The sequence below is a fragment of the Paroedura picta genome, chromosome 7 (genome assembly GCF_049243985.1).
Source record: "Paroedura picta isolate Pp20150507F chromosome 7, Ppicta_v3.0, whole genome shotgun sequence".
In the NCBI taxonomy this organism is placed as follows: Eukaryota; Metazoa; Chordata; class Lepidosauria; order Squamata; family Gekkonidae; genus Paroedura; species Paroedura picta.
In genome coordinates, this window is record NC_135375.1 from 72,406,478 (window position 1) to 72,424,673 (window position 18,196).

The 18,196-nt window shown below is 42.6% G+C and overlaps 1 protein-coding gene across 1 annotated transcript in view; it reads left to right on the forward strand.

Moving 5' to 3' along the window:
* The window catches only part of DMRT1 (doublesex and mab-3 related transcription factor 1), a 58,032-nt gene that overhangs the window by 38,502 nt on the left and 1,334 nt on the right, over positions 1-18,196 (forward strand). The window contains 2 exon segments of the mRNA XM_077344891.1: positions 1,728-1,810; positions 1,812-1,888. Of these exon segments, the coding sequence (XP_077201006.1) occupies positions 1,728-1,810; positions 1,812-1,888 (160 nt within the window).

Below are 18,196 nucleotides of genomic sequence, written 5' to 3' on the forward strand. Positions count from 1 at the left end.
TAGACATCCTTTCAGCACCAGTGGACAGTGGTGCAATATTATTGCTGCTAAAAATTATATTGTCCCTATCTAGTGATTATTTTAGGGGATGCTCAGTGGGGGGGCAGGGAAGCAAAGAAATGTGAACCAGGCTTCAGAGTTAAACTGTACAGAGAGGTTCCCAATAATGCCGGCAGCATTATAGGGCAGGAAAGGAAGATGAACTTTTAGGATTCATATTGGAAGTTCTGTCCTTTGATAACATCCCTAACATGAGTGTACATTCTGATAGCTCTTCAATTGGTATCCGGCAGATTTAGTATGAAGGATAAGTTTGATCAATGCCTTGACTTTTCTGCATTTGGAATATCAGCCATAGACCTACTGCATTTTACTCAATCCTTCCTTCTATTTGTGGCTTTTATGATGGGTAAAAAAAGCTGTCCAAATTAGACCATATTATGGAGATACGTTTTGATCAAGCAACCGCAATTCAGTTGTCTATGGCACAGCTTCCAGTTACTGCGCCAATCCAAAACTGGAATAAGTTATCTGCATGATTGATGGGGCTGCTGTAAGGACTGGATTCATGACAGGATTAGAGGAATGCAAAAATAGGTAGCAAGGAAAATACAAATATAATAAAATTATGGTCTGAATTTTTTAAAGCTGAGAATAAAATATGTCTTGAAACAAGACGGCATGGTATGATAAAGCTGTAGACTCACAAGGCCACACATTGGCAGAAATCATCTGAAGACAAGTGGCCATCTGGAGACAATGGTCTCACAGTTATCTCTGGTCAGAGTAGGCTTTTGAAGATCTCCTCCAAAGTTTTAAATTTCAGTGGTAGTGAAATAAGTGTGCAGGGCATGGTGGTCTTTATACTACCTTCAACTTTCTCAACATAAAGCTGTCACAAACTGTCCAGTATGAAAGCATTTGGGGCAAAATAGAACACTACTGGTACAACTAGTTTGGGAAGCAAATTGGAGGATTCAACACAAGCAGACAGATCTAATTATAAATTTAGTGATAAAGTTTAAGCCGGGGTCCTAACAGGAGCTCCTTGAAGGGCCCATATCCAGCCAGCGCTGAGGCAGCTGCATTGGCTGCCCATTGTGTTCCGGATCAAGTTCAAGGTTTTGGTATTTAAGGCCATCCATGGTCTGGGCAAATCTTTTGGTGATCCCCTGCCCACATGAAATGCTCCTGGCCTTGACTAGGTCTAGGGCCTTTTGGTCCTGGCAATGACCTGGTGGAATGAGCTCCTGGAAGAGCTGAGGGACCTGTCAGAGCTCTCATAGTTCTGCAGGGCCTGCAAGATGGAACTATTCAACCAGGCATTTGATTGAGCCTGGGATGATTAAGACCAGGGGCTCCTCCTCGAAGGAGCCAGTTTATTGGGCCAGCTTCCCTTAGACATCCTTCCCTGAGGCACAGACTAGGAGGTCTGCTAGGCAGGATAGGGTGGGAGTTGCAGTAGATTCGCCACTGATGGGGGGTTAGGGTTGGTTTTAATGGGTAATGTTATGCTTTTATGTGGGGGGGGGGGGTAGCTGTACCAGCTAGTCTAGGAGTGCCAGAGGTAATAAATGTAACAATATTAAAGGTGGGTATTTTTCTTGATAAACTAGATCAGTTTAAGGGGTAGTTATTCCTGTTGCTTCAGTAAATTAAAGTATGTTTCTTTGTGCCTTTCTCAGATTTGTGTTATGTATGACTTTCTATTTTGTTTCTCTCAACAGGTAAAAAGCCCAGAGAACCGTCATGGTATGAGTTCCCAGTATAGGATGCATACTTACTACCCCTCCACCTCCTACTTGGGACAGTGTTGGCACCCCTACCTGCGTTCCTCAGATTTTCACTTTTGAGGAGAGTCCTTCTTTCTCTGAAACAAAAGCCAGTGGTAAGTGTACAGTGACCAAGACATAATGGGAATCGAGTGGGCTGCCATTTCAAAATATGAGGCAGAAGTGATGTAGTCATAAACATGTAACTCCGAAGACAAGATTCTGCAAATCCATTCCTCCAGTGCAAGGTGACTCACTTCAGCAGAAGAAGCCGAGGAGCGGTTTTGTTTGCTTCCCCCTCTTTTTTGTGTTGTGTGTTGTGTGCATGTGGCTCCCCCAACCTCTGACGTTGCCTTTTTAGCACTCACAAGGATGCTGGGTAAAGGAGAAGGCAGGAAGGATCCAGCCAACATCTTCCACTAAGGATGCAAAGGATCCAGCCCAAAGATCTTACTTACAGTTTTCTCAGTTGTTCCACGAATGCTTTCCACACTCACTCTTCACTGACCTTCCGCTCTATTCTCACCTCAAGTACTAAAGGACAGCAACACTTTGCTGCTTATTTAGCAGCCCAGTCACATGGTTTCAGATTGTGCAGTGTGAGCCCAAATGTTTCCTCTAGTCTTGGCGAATTCCCTCTCTGTGAAATGAAAGATTCCCGCGGGGAGAACCTTTTTCAAAAATACTTTGTGAAATGCGAACATAATTCTAGGAGGTGAAGATGGGAGGGAGAGTGGTGGGTCTGGTGCTTTTTTAAAGTGCCCAGAGTGCTGCACGGTCAATCATTATTGACTGCTCATCCAGATGATATTCCACATACTGATATTGTTCCCTAAGTTAGCTCATCCATCAGCAGTGGACAAGCAGGTGATGTAATTTACTGAGCTCCAGCCATGTTCTCCAAGCTCTGACAGATCTTTTTTCCATAGCAGGAGAACCTGCCTGGCTCAAGTAGTACAAGTACAATTATGAAAGGTGTGAATAAAAACACTCTACACACTTTTTTTATTGTCCTCCTAATAGTTCACTCTTTTCCTAACGCATTCATCATTTCAAACATACGCTGCACATTTTCAGTCCAAAAGCAAGACAAATGTCTTTGCTCAGCCGCAACATTTACCCGTCTGCTGAGTTAGATGAAGGGGCGTGGGCAGTGGAAGGCGTCTCGTATCAAAAATGGGAGATGTGATTGGTTCACAATACATTCCCCTTTTGTCACACACCCCATTAGTCACCTAAATGAATTTCAGCCACTTCAGAGCTCCTCCAGAATCTGAAACTGGCTGAATCACAAAATTAGCATAAAACAGCTGCCAGCCACACACTTAGCCCCTGGAGTGAAAATGAAGCTGGGAAGAAATAAACAAAATACTTGATATGACTTGTAAGGATATTGTGAGTTCATTCAGTGCATCATTCAGGATCTAGAGAATCTCAGTTTCTGTTTTTTATTTTCAAGTAAATTTCTAGCATTTAAGGGAGTAAATTGGGCTTTAAAATATATAATCAGTGCTTGGTAATGCCACAAATCCTAAGACATTTAAAAGGGACAGCAAAACAAAATCCAGAGTCAAGGTTTGTCTGAAAATTCCAAATGCTGTGATCTGTTAGCAATAAGAACGCAAAAATTGCTGTGTTGGATCAAACCATAGTTCCCCATTGTCTCCAGCCATGGTTAGCCAAACTTCTGGAAACTCAACAGCAGAGCATGATGAGGGATAGCCATCCAGTAATAGTATCTAGTTCCCACCTGTATGTTAATGTGGATAACTTTTAAAACATTGAAGTGGAATCTAAATTAGACAAAGATATGGAGATATTAAATAGTGAAGGTGGGTTTACCCATGATTGGTGGCGTATCTGTGTCACCAGTGGAGTCTTGCTGTTGGGAAAAAAGAATGCCCTGGTCATACCTGCTGTGCCAACTTCTCTTCCTATCTGGGCATAGTGTTTGTCTGTTGCCATCCCTACTTCTGAAACCTCGAAGCTTAACTAACATGGTACCCTTATGAGATTGCACTAGAATATGGCCTGCTTGCTTGCCTACTCTCCCTGGCAGTAGTAAAGAGGTGGGAACATATTGTTATGCCATACTTGGCTTCACATGCTCTTTCAGTTTAAGCACTTTGAATGTACTTCAGAGAGAGAGATTTTCCTGTATTCCCTGTCATGTAAAGAGTTCATAGTCTGAGGAAGAGTGCTTGCACTCGAAAGCTCACGCCTTGAATAAAATTTTGTTGGTCTTAAAGGTGCTACTGGACTCTGCTTTTATTGTGCTACTTCAGACCAACACAGCTACTCATTTGAAATTTTCCTGCACTGGTTGCCAGTTGCTGCCCGGATCTGGGTCAAGGTTTTGGTATTAACCTTTAAGGCTTTACGCGAGTTGGGACCCACATACTTGAGGGACCGCCTATTGCCCTATGTCCCCCGCAGGGTGTTACGCTCTGCGGGGGGAAATCTATTGGTTGTTCCCGGCCCTAGAGAAGGGCACCTAGCCTCAACCAGGGCCAGGGCTTTTTCGGTCCTGGCCCCCACCTGGTGGAATGAGCTCCCGGGTGAGCTACGGGCCCTGCGGGATTTGTCAGCATTCCGCAGAGCCTGTCAAACGGAGCTCTTCTGCCAGGTTTATGGTTGAGGCTGGGGTCTGCGAGGTAGAGCGTTGCCCCCCCCCGGGGGGGTCTGAAGTATACATCATCTCCCCCATTCTCTATCGCCTTGGCAGGTGGGAGTAGATTGTGATTGGCTGCCGCCATGTTATGATTTTTATTGTCTTTTAATGGGGTTTTAATTGGGATTTTTAAAACAACTGTTACCCGCCACGAGCCTACTCAGGGAGTGGTGGGAAATAAATCAAATAATAATAATAACAATAACAATAATAATATTGTTATCCCACCACTGCTTGCTAGAGCAAGCCAAGGAGGCCTTGTTTAGAAGCGTGTCCGGGAGGGAGGAAGTTAGAGCAGCAAATCAGGGCCATTTCTTTGATTGCTTCCAAAGTTTGGAGCATGTCAGAAAATTATCTTTATAGCTAGATCAGGATGTTGCCTCTGATAGGTCTTAAACTCAGGAAGATCAAATGAAGGGCAGTGCCTTTTATATAAAGATAATATCTGTGTCTGAAGAAGAATTACCAAAATAAGCTGTACTAGCTGCTTGTCTCTATACTAAAATTGGAGGCTGTAATTGAAGCTAAGAATGTTAAAATGTACCATTGATGGTAGAGCCAGATTGGCATAGTGGTTTAGAGAGGTGGCCTCCAATCTGGAGAACTGGGTTTGATTCCCTGCTCTTCCACATGCAGCCATCTGGGTGACCTTGGGCCAGTCAGTTCTCTGAGAACTCTCTCAGCCTCACCTGTTGTGGGAAGAGGAGGGAAGGTGTCTGTTGTGGGAAGAGAAGGCAGTCGAGACTCCTATGAGGAGTGAAAAGCAAAGCCCTTTCACTGAAAGACACTGTTAAGAGCTTGGTAAAGTCAAATAAAGTAAAGTCACATAAGTAAAAGTAAAGTCACATATGAAAGAGTCAGGATTTTGCTCCCAATGACTCGCATACACTCTATGTTTGCCTCTCTCTCCTACAAGTATGTTGCCTCTTTCAGATATAAGGGAATGTCCCTGTTCTTGCCTCCCCCTTCACAAAAAAGCAGGGAAAGGAACTCTCCTGCATGGAGTTTTCACTTATTGGGGACTGAGGTTGACATGCAAAGGAAGTGTGCACCTGCTGTACTTCCAGCCCGGCTCTGGCACAGGTCTCTCTGCCAAACTTCCATTGATCATTGGACAGAATTAGAGTCCAGCTCATCACTGCTCACAGTAAAGAGAGCTGAGAACAGAGCAGCTGCCTCATCTTTTGGTGCTGCAGAATTTTTTAAGTCAGGCATTGTCATTATCAACGATATCAAAATGAAGAGAGAAGATGTCAGCTTTTTATAAATTGGTTGTTTCTTCATGAAATGTCTGCTTTGTATTGTAAGGTTGGAGAAAGCGAAAGCTGCACATGGGGGGGGGAGGATTGAGGATTGCAGGAAGAGTTAAGCACCTTCCTTCTACTTCTGGTTTCTTTTGGCATATCCCCTCAGTTCCCAAAGGAAAACAGGGCGTGGGAGTGTTTGCTTAATGATGAGTAGTTCCATCTTTCAGAGATTTCTGTCATGTTTTTTTTCTTTCTTAATCTTAAATCATAGCTGTAAAATTTTAAAGTAGTGAGGATATTATTTCATTGTAGTAGAGGAGGTATTAAGCATGGTATTGGAACAATATAAATTTGAAACTGAGATTTTCAGTTGGACTCAAGTAAGACTTGCCATGTCTTCTCTAGTTAATTACTTAGTTTCTCACTGATACTGCTAATAAATTGATGAACTGCCAACTTCTTATTGTCATGAGGGAAGGACAAAACAGATTCTGAGGGGACAACCTTCGCTGCTTAAACCTTCTTAAACAGAACCCTCATTATACATCACATTAGCATTTCAATATGAAATGTATTTTCCCAGAGACATTAACTGTTTCAATAGCATTTATATCCATGTCTAAGATTCATGGAGGTGAATTATAATTTCAACACCACTATAACTGTTGGTCACAGATGCACCAGTAAAATGCAAGCCTTTTTCTCTGAACAGAGAATGGTAATGGGAGGCCTGTTAGAGGAGTTTTCTTAAACTCAGCACAGTCCCCCTTCTCCGAGATCAATCCGGGCGAGAGAAGACTCACTCAAGGCTTTTGGCTGACTTAGCATACAATTTTTGCCCTGTGAGGTGCAACAGTTTGCCATGAAGAAAAAGCTTTTCATAGAAAGTAGATAAAGTGACGGGGGGGGGGGGGGCACAGCAGAGAATACAAATGTACAGACATTGCTTGGTCTTGCACTATCAGAAGGTCCTGCTCAGATGAACTGTGTTTACAGACAGAAAATCCTTTCCATGTTAATTTATTTGGGTCACTATGAGCTCATAGTGACTTGTGAAATCCTACTTACTGTGTTGTGCTTGAGATTTCAGGCATGCTCCTCTTCATGTGGAATAATGATTCAAACCCATCTAATTACTGAAGGGCTATTTGGTCCTTCACTGGCAACTCAGTCAGCTCAATCAACTCTTCTTGATTAATCCAAAGGAATATACGAGGTAGAAGTGGCTAAAGTACCTTGGGATTCCTTGAGCATGGGGACAGAAGGGTTATTTGTTCAAGGTAACACACAGCAGAATCAGTTTTCAATATTTCTGATGTTGTAAAGAATCAGAGATTGAAGGAGGGCTAGAGAAGTTGTTACCACAGAGTAACTTACATGCCACAATTGAAAGCAGTTGGGAAAAGTGTATATCCGGTGCAATTTCTTTAGTGTGATCACACAGCCTGGTTTTTAATCTTATTTTAACCATTCTAAACATAGCCTGGTATATTTTCTGAACATTTTTTGAGGGGAGATAAGCTAGACATTGTATTCTGCATTGGTTATTGTGTTTCAGATCAGGTAGTGGTAATCATTTCTGTAGATTATTGTGACATCCTAAAGATACTAAGAAGTATGGTTCAATCCCATGGTCACTTATGCAATCCCAATGAACTGGGTGGAGTTTATCTCTGAGTAAGCATTCATAGCATTGGGCACTGAATGCCATCTTTTTTCATAGCTGATTTCCAAGTGAGTCAACAGACTCAATTGCATTTGATGCCTAGCTAGAAACTCACTCTGTGAACCTAACCATTCAGGTTACCCAAGGAAAATGTGCTGGCTGATGTGATTTCTTTAAGTTCGCTTTTGTCAACATGCCTTTAATGCTCTGGTTCTAGTAACCAGCAAGTTTATTTCCCGGCGCACAGCTCCTCAGAGGCAGAGCTTAGGCCAAGTACAAGTTGAATAACCTTCAGGAGAGCTGTGCTGTCCTTCTGTCGGCCGCTGTCTTTGAAAATTGCCTCCAGAGTTAGTGAGCAGGAACAGTTAAGATTTACAAACAATGATGAAGCTTGTCATGCATCTTTCACCATTCATCATCTGGGTGCCGTGGCTGGGCGGTGAAGTGTTCTTCATAAAAACCAGCTCAGTGTGAAATACACCTCGCTGCAATGTTTACTGCTCTGAAACTCGTCAGAAGCCCTTTATAGTAAATCCAGATTGCGATGTGACATTACAGTATATCATTGCACAGCGCAGTGGGGTTTACACTAGGAATGAGTGCAGTTCACACCAGATGAGATGTCGAAATTGAGTTATGTTGGAATTTGGTTGTTATATGGGGATAGCTTTTGTTTTCTCAAGACTGAAAAGTTAGCTTTATATATATTTAGGTAATATATAATATGCTTTCTATACATACACAGCTGTGGGTGGGGGTACTTGCATAGTTGTCTTGCTCATAGGTAGCTGTAAGGACGCACATATGCATATAGCTTTGTATGCATGCAGCTATTCTGTTTGATGCACAGAGGTGCAGTAGTTTTACCTATGAATGTACATATGTTTTTTTCTGTATTGTTGCATATGTGGCATTGGTTTGTCCATTACATATTTAATTATATTTAATCTAAAACACTAGTCTTGTTGGTTGTAATTCTCAATATATTTGCTGGCAATGCCCAAGAACACAACTGTGTAGGATAAGAACCTTCTCATCAGAAATCCAATGGGTGCATCCAATGCTTTAAGTTCCTTTGGCATCATATATTGCAAGGCAGTGGTGGAGCATTCTTGTCCTAAAAATTACTTGGTGCAACCGTCTTGGGACTCAGCCTTTAGCTTGTTCTAATTAGAAACTGGGGGGGGGGGGCTTTCCAGATGCCTTCTTAACTATCCAAACCAAATAATTACATTGTTTGGGAGTGCCCATTCTTGTATATTATGTTTGTATTATACTTTGTTAAAATGACAGTGTCAGATCTTAACTTTTCCTGCTTGGGATATACAGTTCAGTGCCTATTCAGGAGATTTGCTCAGCTAAGAATGTATGCCTCAAAGTTTGAAAGTAGTTGTTGCAAGTATTGAGCTTATGGTTCTTCATTTAGGATTTTCATTCGGTAAGGCTATGGTGTTTTTAGTTTCTAAAGGTTCATTTCATACAAGCATACCAGCCTGCTAAGGAGTGATATTTAAAATGAGCTCCCTAAAGGTTTGGTACAGAGGCCTAGTCATCAGCAGTTGGTGTCATATGAACCCCTGAATTGCTGCTTGATCTTTAAGTTGCAAATCCAAGTTAGAAGAAGGAACATAACAACAGAAGGACGGGTGTGAGAGAAAAGGACTTGCTAATATTGCCTGCCTCCTTCACTTTGTGAGATGGGCCATGACAGGTGGTCTAGTAACATTTGTACCAGACTGTTTTCTTAGGGCCTAGGCACAATACAGCTCCCACAATACTGCTCCCCCAGTACAAATTAACACATACCGGGGGAGAGGTGAACTGGCTGGGGATTCCCATCCTTGAAAGTTGTCCTTCTTGCTGCACTTGCCAGCTCCCTCTCTGGCATTCTGCTCACTTTGTTTTCTTGTTCAGGTCCAATTCAGGGGCATGTATCTTCCATGCCCTTCCCTCTGGATCTCTTGGGTTGGTGGCAGGTCCCAGCATGGAGGAGTAGGTTGCCACTGCCACCACCATCTCATGGGTGGAACTGGGAACCAAAGGCTGCTTTGAAGACTGGACAGAGAAGGAAGGGAAGCACTGGCCACGGCAGCAGTGAAATGTTAGCATCCCTCATCAGTCACTTCAAAGGGCTTCTGGGGCCCCTGCTGGATTAGGGATTTCAGCAGACGCTTGATGATGCAGCTCGTGATGCAGGACCCGAGACATGGGGCTGCTAGGGAGCAATGATGCTTCCTCCACCCTGCAGAAGCCACGTAGCTTTCATAGATGGACATCCCTTATCCTCAGCCAGACCATTGGTCCATCGTATATAGTGCCACGTGTCCTACCCAGGGAAGCATGTTTTGAGCCAAGTGGCACAAAGAATTGCTGATGGCTTTGCTGTGGCACTACTTTATGTGGAGACCCCCCATTTCAATGTTCTCCCTGTTTTCTGTTGCTTGGTCATATTGGCTTCCAGTATGCATGCCCCAGAGGGCAGGGGGCACACCAAGCCAGAACATCCATGCTGCCAAAAGATGAGCGCTGAAAACTGGCTTGTATAAAAATAACGGGCAAAGGAAAGATGCAGGTAACAGAATGATGCCTGCTGATAAAAGGTTTGATCCAGTAGTCCGTGGATTTAAGGATCACAGTCCCACCCCTACCCCCCATGAGTCTTGTCTGTCCCTTGGGAAGTTTATTTGCAGGGCTCTGGGACCTACATGGTCATGTGGGTGACCATGGGAACAGTTGTTTGTACACATAGAGAAATTGGACACGTCCTCTGTATAGCACCCACCCACCTATTTGCATGGCCTTCCTTTTTTGACTGAAGAGGAGAGAGAACTAGGTCACATATGGTTTGTTGGTTCTATTTCCAGGGCCTTAAGTTACCAGCACATTTTAAGAGGCTTTTCAAAGCCCCCTTCATCAGACTCCTTGAAGGCTCATTCCCTGAAAATCTGCTTCAGCTTTAAGGTGCTGTTGGACTTGAATCTAAATGTCCTACTGCAGAGCCACGCAACTACCCTCTGAAACTTACATTTTCACATACTCTAATGCTGAGACCTGAAATCTGTGTAGTCTCTATCCAGCCCCTGCATATGTCTCCTTCTTGTCCACCTGCCAGACCAGGAGCAATTAGAGGTTGGAAGGAACCCACACAGAGGAAACAGCCATTCAGGGTAGGAGTTGTAGCTCTTATGCCACCACCTCTCAAATGCCAGCCTGCAGTGAGGCTGCTCAGGCTCTGCAAAAATACAAATTGCACTTGACTGAGAGAGGGAAGAGCTTCCTGCCTGAAACCCAATAAACATTTCTGCTCCTCTTCTGTCCCTACCTTCTACTTCCCAAACTGAAAATGTCACTTGTTTGCAAAGAGAGCCCATGAAGCAAACTGGAGAAGACTGGAAAAGAGCCCAGGAGGAGATACCCAGGAGAAGGGAGGAGGTGGGGAGATGAGGAAGTTTGCCCCACAAACAAGCAGAACCTCCGTGGGTTTATTATAGCGGCTGGTTTAAAGCATCCTTGAGTTGTCAATCACACCTTAATGTTTCTAGAAGTGAAAAGTCAATGTGCTGTTGTTTAATTTGACATGACTCTCGAGCTGCGAAAAAGCATAATCGCTGGAGGGGACAGTTAAGTAACTGTGCTCCATGTCAGCCTGTCTCGCTCCGACTCCCGCACTAAACGCTTTGCTGATGAGCGATAGATTTGGTTAAATACCAGGGTAATTGCTAGCCGTAGCAGTCAGCACTCTTGTCAGGCCTTGTAGGACATCAGTACAGCTCCCGCCTCAGGCTGTTGGAGGCTAAGCCACTAAAGAGGGCACTTATGTTCAATTACAGTTGTTCTCCTTTTCTTTTTTTGAAAAGCAATTGTTGCTGAGCCAAATGAGCGATCATAAATGATATTTCTTTCCCCTGCAAACCTGTTGAAGGAGATCAGGCATGCAAATGCCAAAGCTGCTGTTTTCTAAACCTTATCCATAATTTTTTTGTGCATGTCTACTTCATGTACCAGGGACACGCCAGCATTGCTTAGACAAAGAAGGTTTTCATGTGAAGCCTGCATGCTCCAGATCTTTCAAACAAACTTACTTAGCTGGGGTAAAGCCAAATTGTTAATTCTTCATGCTGTAGAATAACAGTTGTTTATATATTTTTGAAAGTCAGTGATAGTATTAAACATAAGTATATTCACAGCTGTACAAGAATGCATAACATCGTATATTTTCTACTGGCACTATTTTCAACCTTTGCAATTGAAAATTGTCAGTGTCTTTATTCTCTTGTGATTAAAAAAAAGAGAATTGAGCAATCTAATGTATTTCTGTTGACCTGACAGCGCATATTAGTTGCTCTCTGATTTTACTGAAGGCAGCTGTTTGGGGAGTGGGTGTGGCATAAGGTGAGCTAAGCAAGGTCTGCTCTCCCAGAGGAATGCAAAATCACTAATAGCCAAGGGCTAGCCCCCATGTAGATGGGCAAATCTGCACAGCTGAAACTGAGGATTCTGGAAACCCAGACAAACTCCCGTTTGCAGAAAAAAGCCCACATTCTAAAACTGGTGAGGTTATTGAAGGCCATCCTTTTATGTTCCTAGCCTGCTATCACTGAGACTGAGCTATTAGCTTCATTGTGCAGGGAGCATCAGTTTAGTTTTTGCAATACCAGGTAAAGCCAGTTTGGTGTAGTGGTTAGGAGTGTGGACTTCTAATCTGGTGAGCCAGGTTCAATTCTGCACTCCCCCACATGCAGCCAGCTGGGTGACCTTGGGCTCGCCACAGCACTGATAAAGCTGTTCTGACTGAGCAGTAATATCAGGGCCCTCTCAGGCTCACCCACCTCACAGGGTGTCTGTTGTGGGGAGAGGAAAGGGAAGGTGACTGTAAGCTGTTTTGTGACTCCTTCGGGTAGAGAAAAGAGGCATATAAGAACCAACTCTTCTTCTGACAGTAATTCAGGATTTAATTGATAGTTGGGGTCTTTACTTGACCACTGATATAAAACCAAGAAAACTAATTTCTAAAGGTGTTTATGGTTTTTGTTTAGTTATATTTAAATCTTTGATTCATCCAGCTAGCTGTGCAAATACCATACAGATTCACCATGTAAGAGTAACTTCTCTAATAATGTGTTTCTTTTTTCCTCCAGTCAACTACTTTGGAATGGTTGCCATACATGGACTCATTGTAATGGAACATCCAATGCAAGAAATGTCCGTGTGCCAAGATGACAATTCTAGCCTAATTTCTTGTGTGGGAAATGGTCTGTGGAAGGTTTTGATGCTTTCCATTGTGTTCCATATGTGTTTTTCACATATATTCTCCATGAAAATCATTCCCCAACATCGTCATGTTGTAACCAGCCCTTTCTCTGTGAAGAGCCTCCCTGTAGTGCAAGTTAGTACTGTGAACGCAAGTGACTTTTAAGGTCATGGTTAGACATGTGAAATCTGTGTGTCAAGTAGCAATAAAATGTTGAGATGTGAGAGAGGTGTGGCAGTGTTCACAAGACTAGTCCGACATTGTGGTCATCATTCCAGTCCTAAGAACACTTCCCTGGAAGTAAGCCCCATTGAAATGAGTTGTGTACATTCTGAGTGGACTTGTTCATATTGGCCCTCCATGTGAAGTGGCCTTTCTTCCCTACCTTTGGCACTCTCAGCATTTTGTCATGTCACAAACTCTCATTTATAATGACTGGGTGTGTTCATAGGAGGCTACTGGTAGGGCTTTGTCATATTGAATCTGTGAATGATTGCTTTTCTGAAAGAAACGAACAAATGTTTTACACGTATCTATTTTTATGGTTTTAACTGTTGTAGTTGTGATTGGTACGTTGGCTGGGAGGGACTACATCGCAGAATTTAAAAAACCAAATAGCTTCCCCTCTTTAAAGTGTTTAACATAATGCCTACATCAGCTTCTGTAGGTGATTAATATGGATGACGCCAGGCAGGTCCGATTACAGTGGGACCCAGCAGGCCTGAAGACAGTAATAGATGGGTAACATATAATGCCAGCTTCACAGAGTGGAAATGGGTCCTCAGGTAGGGCAGGTTTCATGTCATTCCATGGTTAGTTTTCTAGGCTGTTTTTGTTTTTGTTTTTTGCTTTTCAGATTACAGATTACAGGTGCAATTTTTTTTAAATTATTGGAGATTACTGCTCTCAAACTCTCTTTCCCCTGCAGAGGGAATCTTAGTCCCTGGTAAATTTTCTTCAGCAATGGTAAAAGCAACATGAGAGTAGGAAAAAGGTATGAGGAGCAGAAGGAGTTAATTAGGCCTGTTCTCTCTAGGCTGTTCTCAGTCTGGGCCCAGCATATCTGAGGGATCATGTGACTCCCTCGCAGAGCTCTGTGCTTTGTGAATCTGAATAGGTTGGTTATCCCCAGCCCAGGGCCCTGTTGGAGCTGTCATGGTTCTGCAGGGCCTGCAAGACAAGGTCCTCCACTAGGCATTTGCTTGAGGCGGGGACAGGGAAGGTCTATTGGGTCACTCCTTTGAGCACCCCTTGAGGCATTGGGCCAAAGTGGTTCACTAGGTCAGTTGGGCAAATGGTTGAGGGGTTTATGGGTACTGTTGGGGTCATTGTATTTTTTAACCTGTTGTAAACTGCCGCAAGTCAGCTGGACCGAGAGCGGCCGCCAACAAATTGATTGATTGATTGATTAAATAAATCTTAGTTACTTTGGCTTTAAAATAAGAGTTTGGCAAGATAATCATTGAAGTATACTTCATATCCCTCAGTGATAATTCTGGCATATAAATGGACAATCCCTCCTCCTCTCCCTCCCCTGGTCTCCTATCTAGTCACTAATCAAATTCACACTAATATATTGCAAGTCTGATATATTACATATCTTCAGATTATACCTTGGATATTTGTTTCAGTCTTCCTGAATCTTAGTCCTAAAGTTAGGGTGCAAAAAGTTATTATGGGTTTGTCTTTAATTGGTGGAATTTTTATTCTTTAAAATATTATGAAAGTTGGAAATTGATAATTTTAGGAAAGTACACTGTCAATCTACCACATTGTGGCCAGAAACAGTAATAAATTTGGGAAATTATTTTGCTAGAATCATTGTAATATGTGAGTTAGGTTGGTGGAGAGTTCCATGGCAGTCATTGCTATTTTGGTTCAAGTGGCCAAGATGCCCTTCTAAAATTCTGGTTCTTTCCTGTTGTACAATGGATTCAGCCATAGATTCAACTCTAGTCCAAGAGCAGGAACAGAGCAGAGCAGATTACAGGTTACAGCAAACTCAGAACATATTGTAAACCGTGGCTTCTTAGGGTAGTACAGCAAACTCAGAACACACTTCCTAGCCTGATCTAGACCTGTTTTCCAGGAGCTACACAAAGGCTAGCTTATCAGAGCCCACCAGCATTCCAGACACTTTTTTCCCAAGGGCGTGGACAGCAAGTTTAGGTTTAACAATTCTCTTCTTGGGTCATATGTCCAATTAATTAATCTGAACAATTTCTGTTACCCAGTTAGAGCTTCCTCACATAGCAAATGTTTTAGATCAAGATAGTGCCCCTTGGCAGTTACAGGTCTCATTTCCAAACTGGGCTTAATCCCCCACCTGCACCCCATAATCCACATATACCAAGTGAGCATTCAGTTTCATCACAAAGTTTTTCTCTGTGAAATTATGGAGATCCCACACCACTTTTTTGTTCACCTCTGATTTTGTTTGTTTGTTTTGTTTCAGTTGAATTGAGCCTTTAGTTCCTTAATGTTGAGCAGCTAAGAAAACAGATGTTTTTGTTCCCTGAATAAGAAGGTGAAAGAGTTTAAATAAATGAACTGCACCAGCTGAGAGCTTAAATCTTTAAAAAATTGCTTCTTATTAAGAGTCTAATGGTTTTTAAATGTAAATACAAAGAACATTTTGCCTTCCAAGCATGACTTTCCTAGTGGCTCCTTACATTGCTAGAAGCATATTATGTTTTCCAGGCCATTGACTTACAGGAGATCATTCAAGGTAGTTCTTTGTACAGCGTCAGTCCATTGATTACTTGAGGTTGGTGCTTATGTACTTCCTTTTCTGCAATTTTTTCCTGTGATATTGGCTAAATAGCATTTGGCCAGACAAAATACAGAAGATTGTGTCACACAGCAAAGAAAACACAACTTTTAGGCTTTGTTAAGCGTGGCTCAGTTCTGAAAGCTGTGAATCTGTATCTCCGTTCCAGTATGGACTAAGTTGCTAATAGTTTTGGGCAAATTCCTGTTTACCTGTCATTCCTATGAAAAGAGAAAAATAATGTTCTTAAGAGTAAAGAGAAGAAAGTTTAACAAATGTGCATCTTAGAAAAAATGAGAGCTTTTTTGGACGGTATTTGAATTTTTTTGAGGTTGGTCCCACACACAGTTGGGACTTTTCTCTCAAAATGTATTGCTGCGTTCCTCAATTTTCCAATCTCCACACCAATTTTGTAACAGTTTACTTCAGTTGAAGAAAATAAAGGGTCTACTCAAACTGTTCAAGTCAAACACTGTCAAGGGATGGTTATATGCAGAGAATCAAGCTGTTGTATTTTTAGTGGTTGCATTGAAGGAGAAATTTTGGCCATCATAGCTTGCTAGGCAAGGCTGAATAAGCTGCATTTACCTAAGTCTTCTTTTTAAAATGCAACTATTAAAGGTACCAGGGTTCTGACCTTCTTTGCAGCTAGTAATTCTATCCAAACAGTCCACATAGCTATGACAACCAACCAAAAGACAGTTTCAGGGAGTAGACATTTTCAAGCACATCCCAATCCATGAAATAGCACCTAACCATGATATGATGACCACTTCTGTTCTTCTATTAGACATCTGAAGACTCATAAAGCACTGTACTGCTCATTATCTTTAAAGGTATATGGGCCCTAGATAACCCGTGGTAGACTGACGTCATCAGATCTCAGAAGCTAAACAGGGTCAGCCTTAGTGAGTATTTGGATGAGAGACATCCAAGGAATGACAGGGACATAATGCCCTGGTAGGCAATGGCAAACCACCTCTGAACTTCTTTTGCCTTGAAAACTCTATGGGATCACAATAAGTCAGCTGTGACTTCATAGCAAAAAATAAAGTGATAAGGTTGTCAATATTTGACAATAAGTAAGTGACAGAGAACCTGCTTGGATGAGTCTTTTCCCTTCCACATCTACAGTGGCAGTAGGCCAAAGGTTTCCCTTGCTTGGATGGAAGGAGCCCCCCTTCCCCCACACCTGCCCTCCCTCCACAGATAGATTTTTAACAGCTGTGTGCCTCGGAGTGGCTCAATGTAGACCTGATCCCTATTCATTGTTGGCAGGTAAGGAACAAAGGAATCTAGATTTTCATAGGATTAGAAATGGCAGTGGCAGGTTTGTGGAGCCTAGGATGGCTGAGGATCTGTCATTTAATTATATGTAAAGTAGTCCCTAGGCCACCCCTTGGATTCTTGCATGTGAATTGGCATGCTTAGCTGATGTCAGCATCAATCTCATTTTAATACCTAATGGCTTAATGATGGAGTTCAGGACATTAACACCACGCTTTGTGTAGGTGATTGTATTGGATTCACCATAGTACAGTTACCTGTACTATTTTGTTGTTTCCTGTAAACCGCCCTGAGCCTTCGGGGAGGGCGGTATAGAAATACAATAAATAAATAAATAAATAGATGGAAAACATGGGGTGAAATCCAGCTGCTTTAAATCAGTGACGTCAAGAGGAGTTGAATTGCCCTGTATCGGAAAAAAAAATCTTAGCCTAGCACTGCTGTCTACTAACCTATAAACAATGAAAGTAGATTCAGTACTATAGGTAGCATATTAAGGACTTCTGCACCTTCTCCTGAGATTTAGCAGCGTACAAACAACTCGAGCACTTGTCGACCAATGCATTTTGCTAATTGCATCATAGATTTCCTCATTGATGAATACATGCTGAATTAACAGAGGAGCATGAATGTTACCCTTTCACTATTATTGTTGTACAAGAAGCCATGGCAGATGCTGGCAGTTAGTTACACAAACATTAGTCTTAACGATTGGCCATTTGGATTTGGTGACAAACGGCAGCCCGGTGGAATTCTGAGCCTCAAACCAATCAGGAAGTTAATGAGGAGAGAAATTACCATTGCAGCTTCCCCTTAATTACATCCAGGCTCCGCAAGCGGGGAGTGCTGTGGGTGGATCTTGACTCATCAGAGGTGTGCAAGGTCAGAGACCCTTCTGCTTTGTGTTTTGTATCTATTGCAGAAGGAAATGTTGCAAATATTTCTGGAACTATATTTGTTTTTATATTCTTTAATACTTCCATTTTGAGGTTCTGCTTTGTTTCCGTGGTGATGGGGTTCTTCCCTCCTGCCTTGCTTTGGTTCATGTGCTCTTCCCCCAGCACCAATTATTTGGACTTGCTACCTGCATTAACGTGGCAATGCGATTGCAAATACAAAGCTGCTTCCCTGCAATAAACTCCCATGTCTCCAGAGGGACATATGTATGACGGACCTGCAGCACTTGGGCACTTCTCGCACTAGGGCAGAACATGAATCCATGCAGAAATTTTTGTTCATTGCCTTGATTATGTGGGATCAGCAGGGATCCATAGATTTGGCTTACTTGTTAACTTATTACATGTGGTGGTCACAAGTTCCTCTCCTCTTGTGAGCTTTTTGTTGGGAGCAGAGCAGTGCAGATCGTCCCTGCTGATGTTTCCAGACTGCAGCACAAAATGAAAGAGACCCTTTTCTTCTATGAGGTTTTTGCAGTGATGACCAAAGGTGTATCAACTCAGCGAAAGGTCTTATTGCTGCTCCGTGTTCTCAGTGTAGGAAGGGCTCTCTATGTTAGATGCCCCAGGAAACAA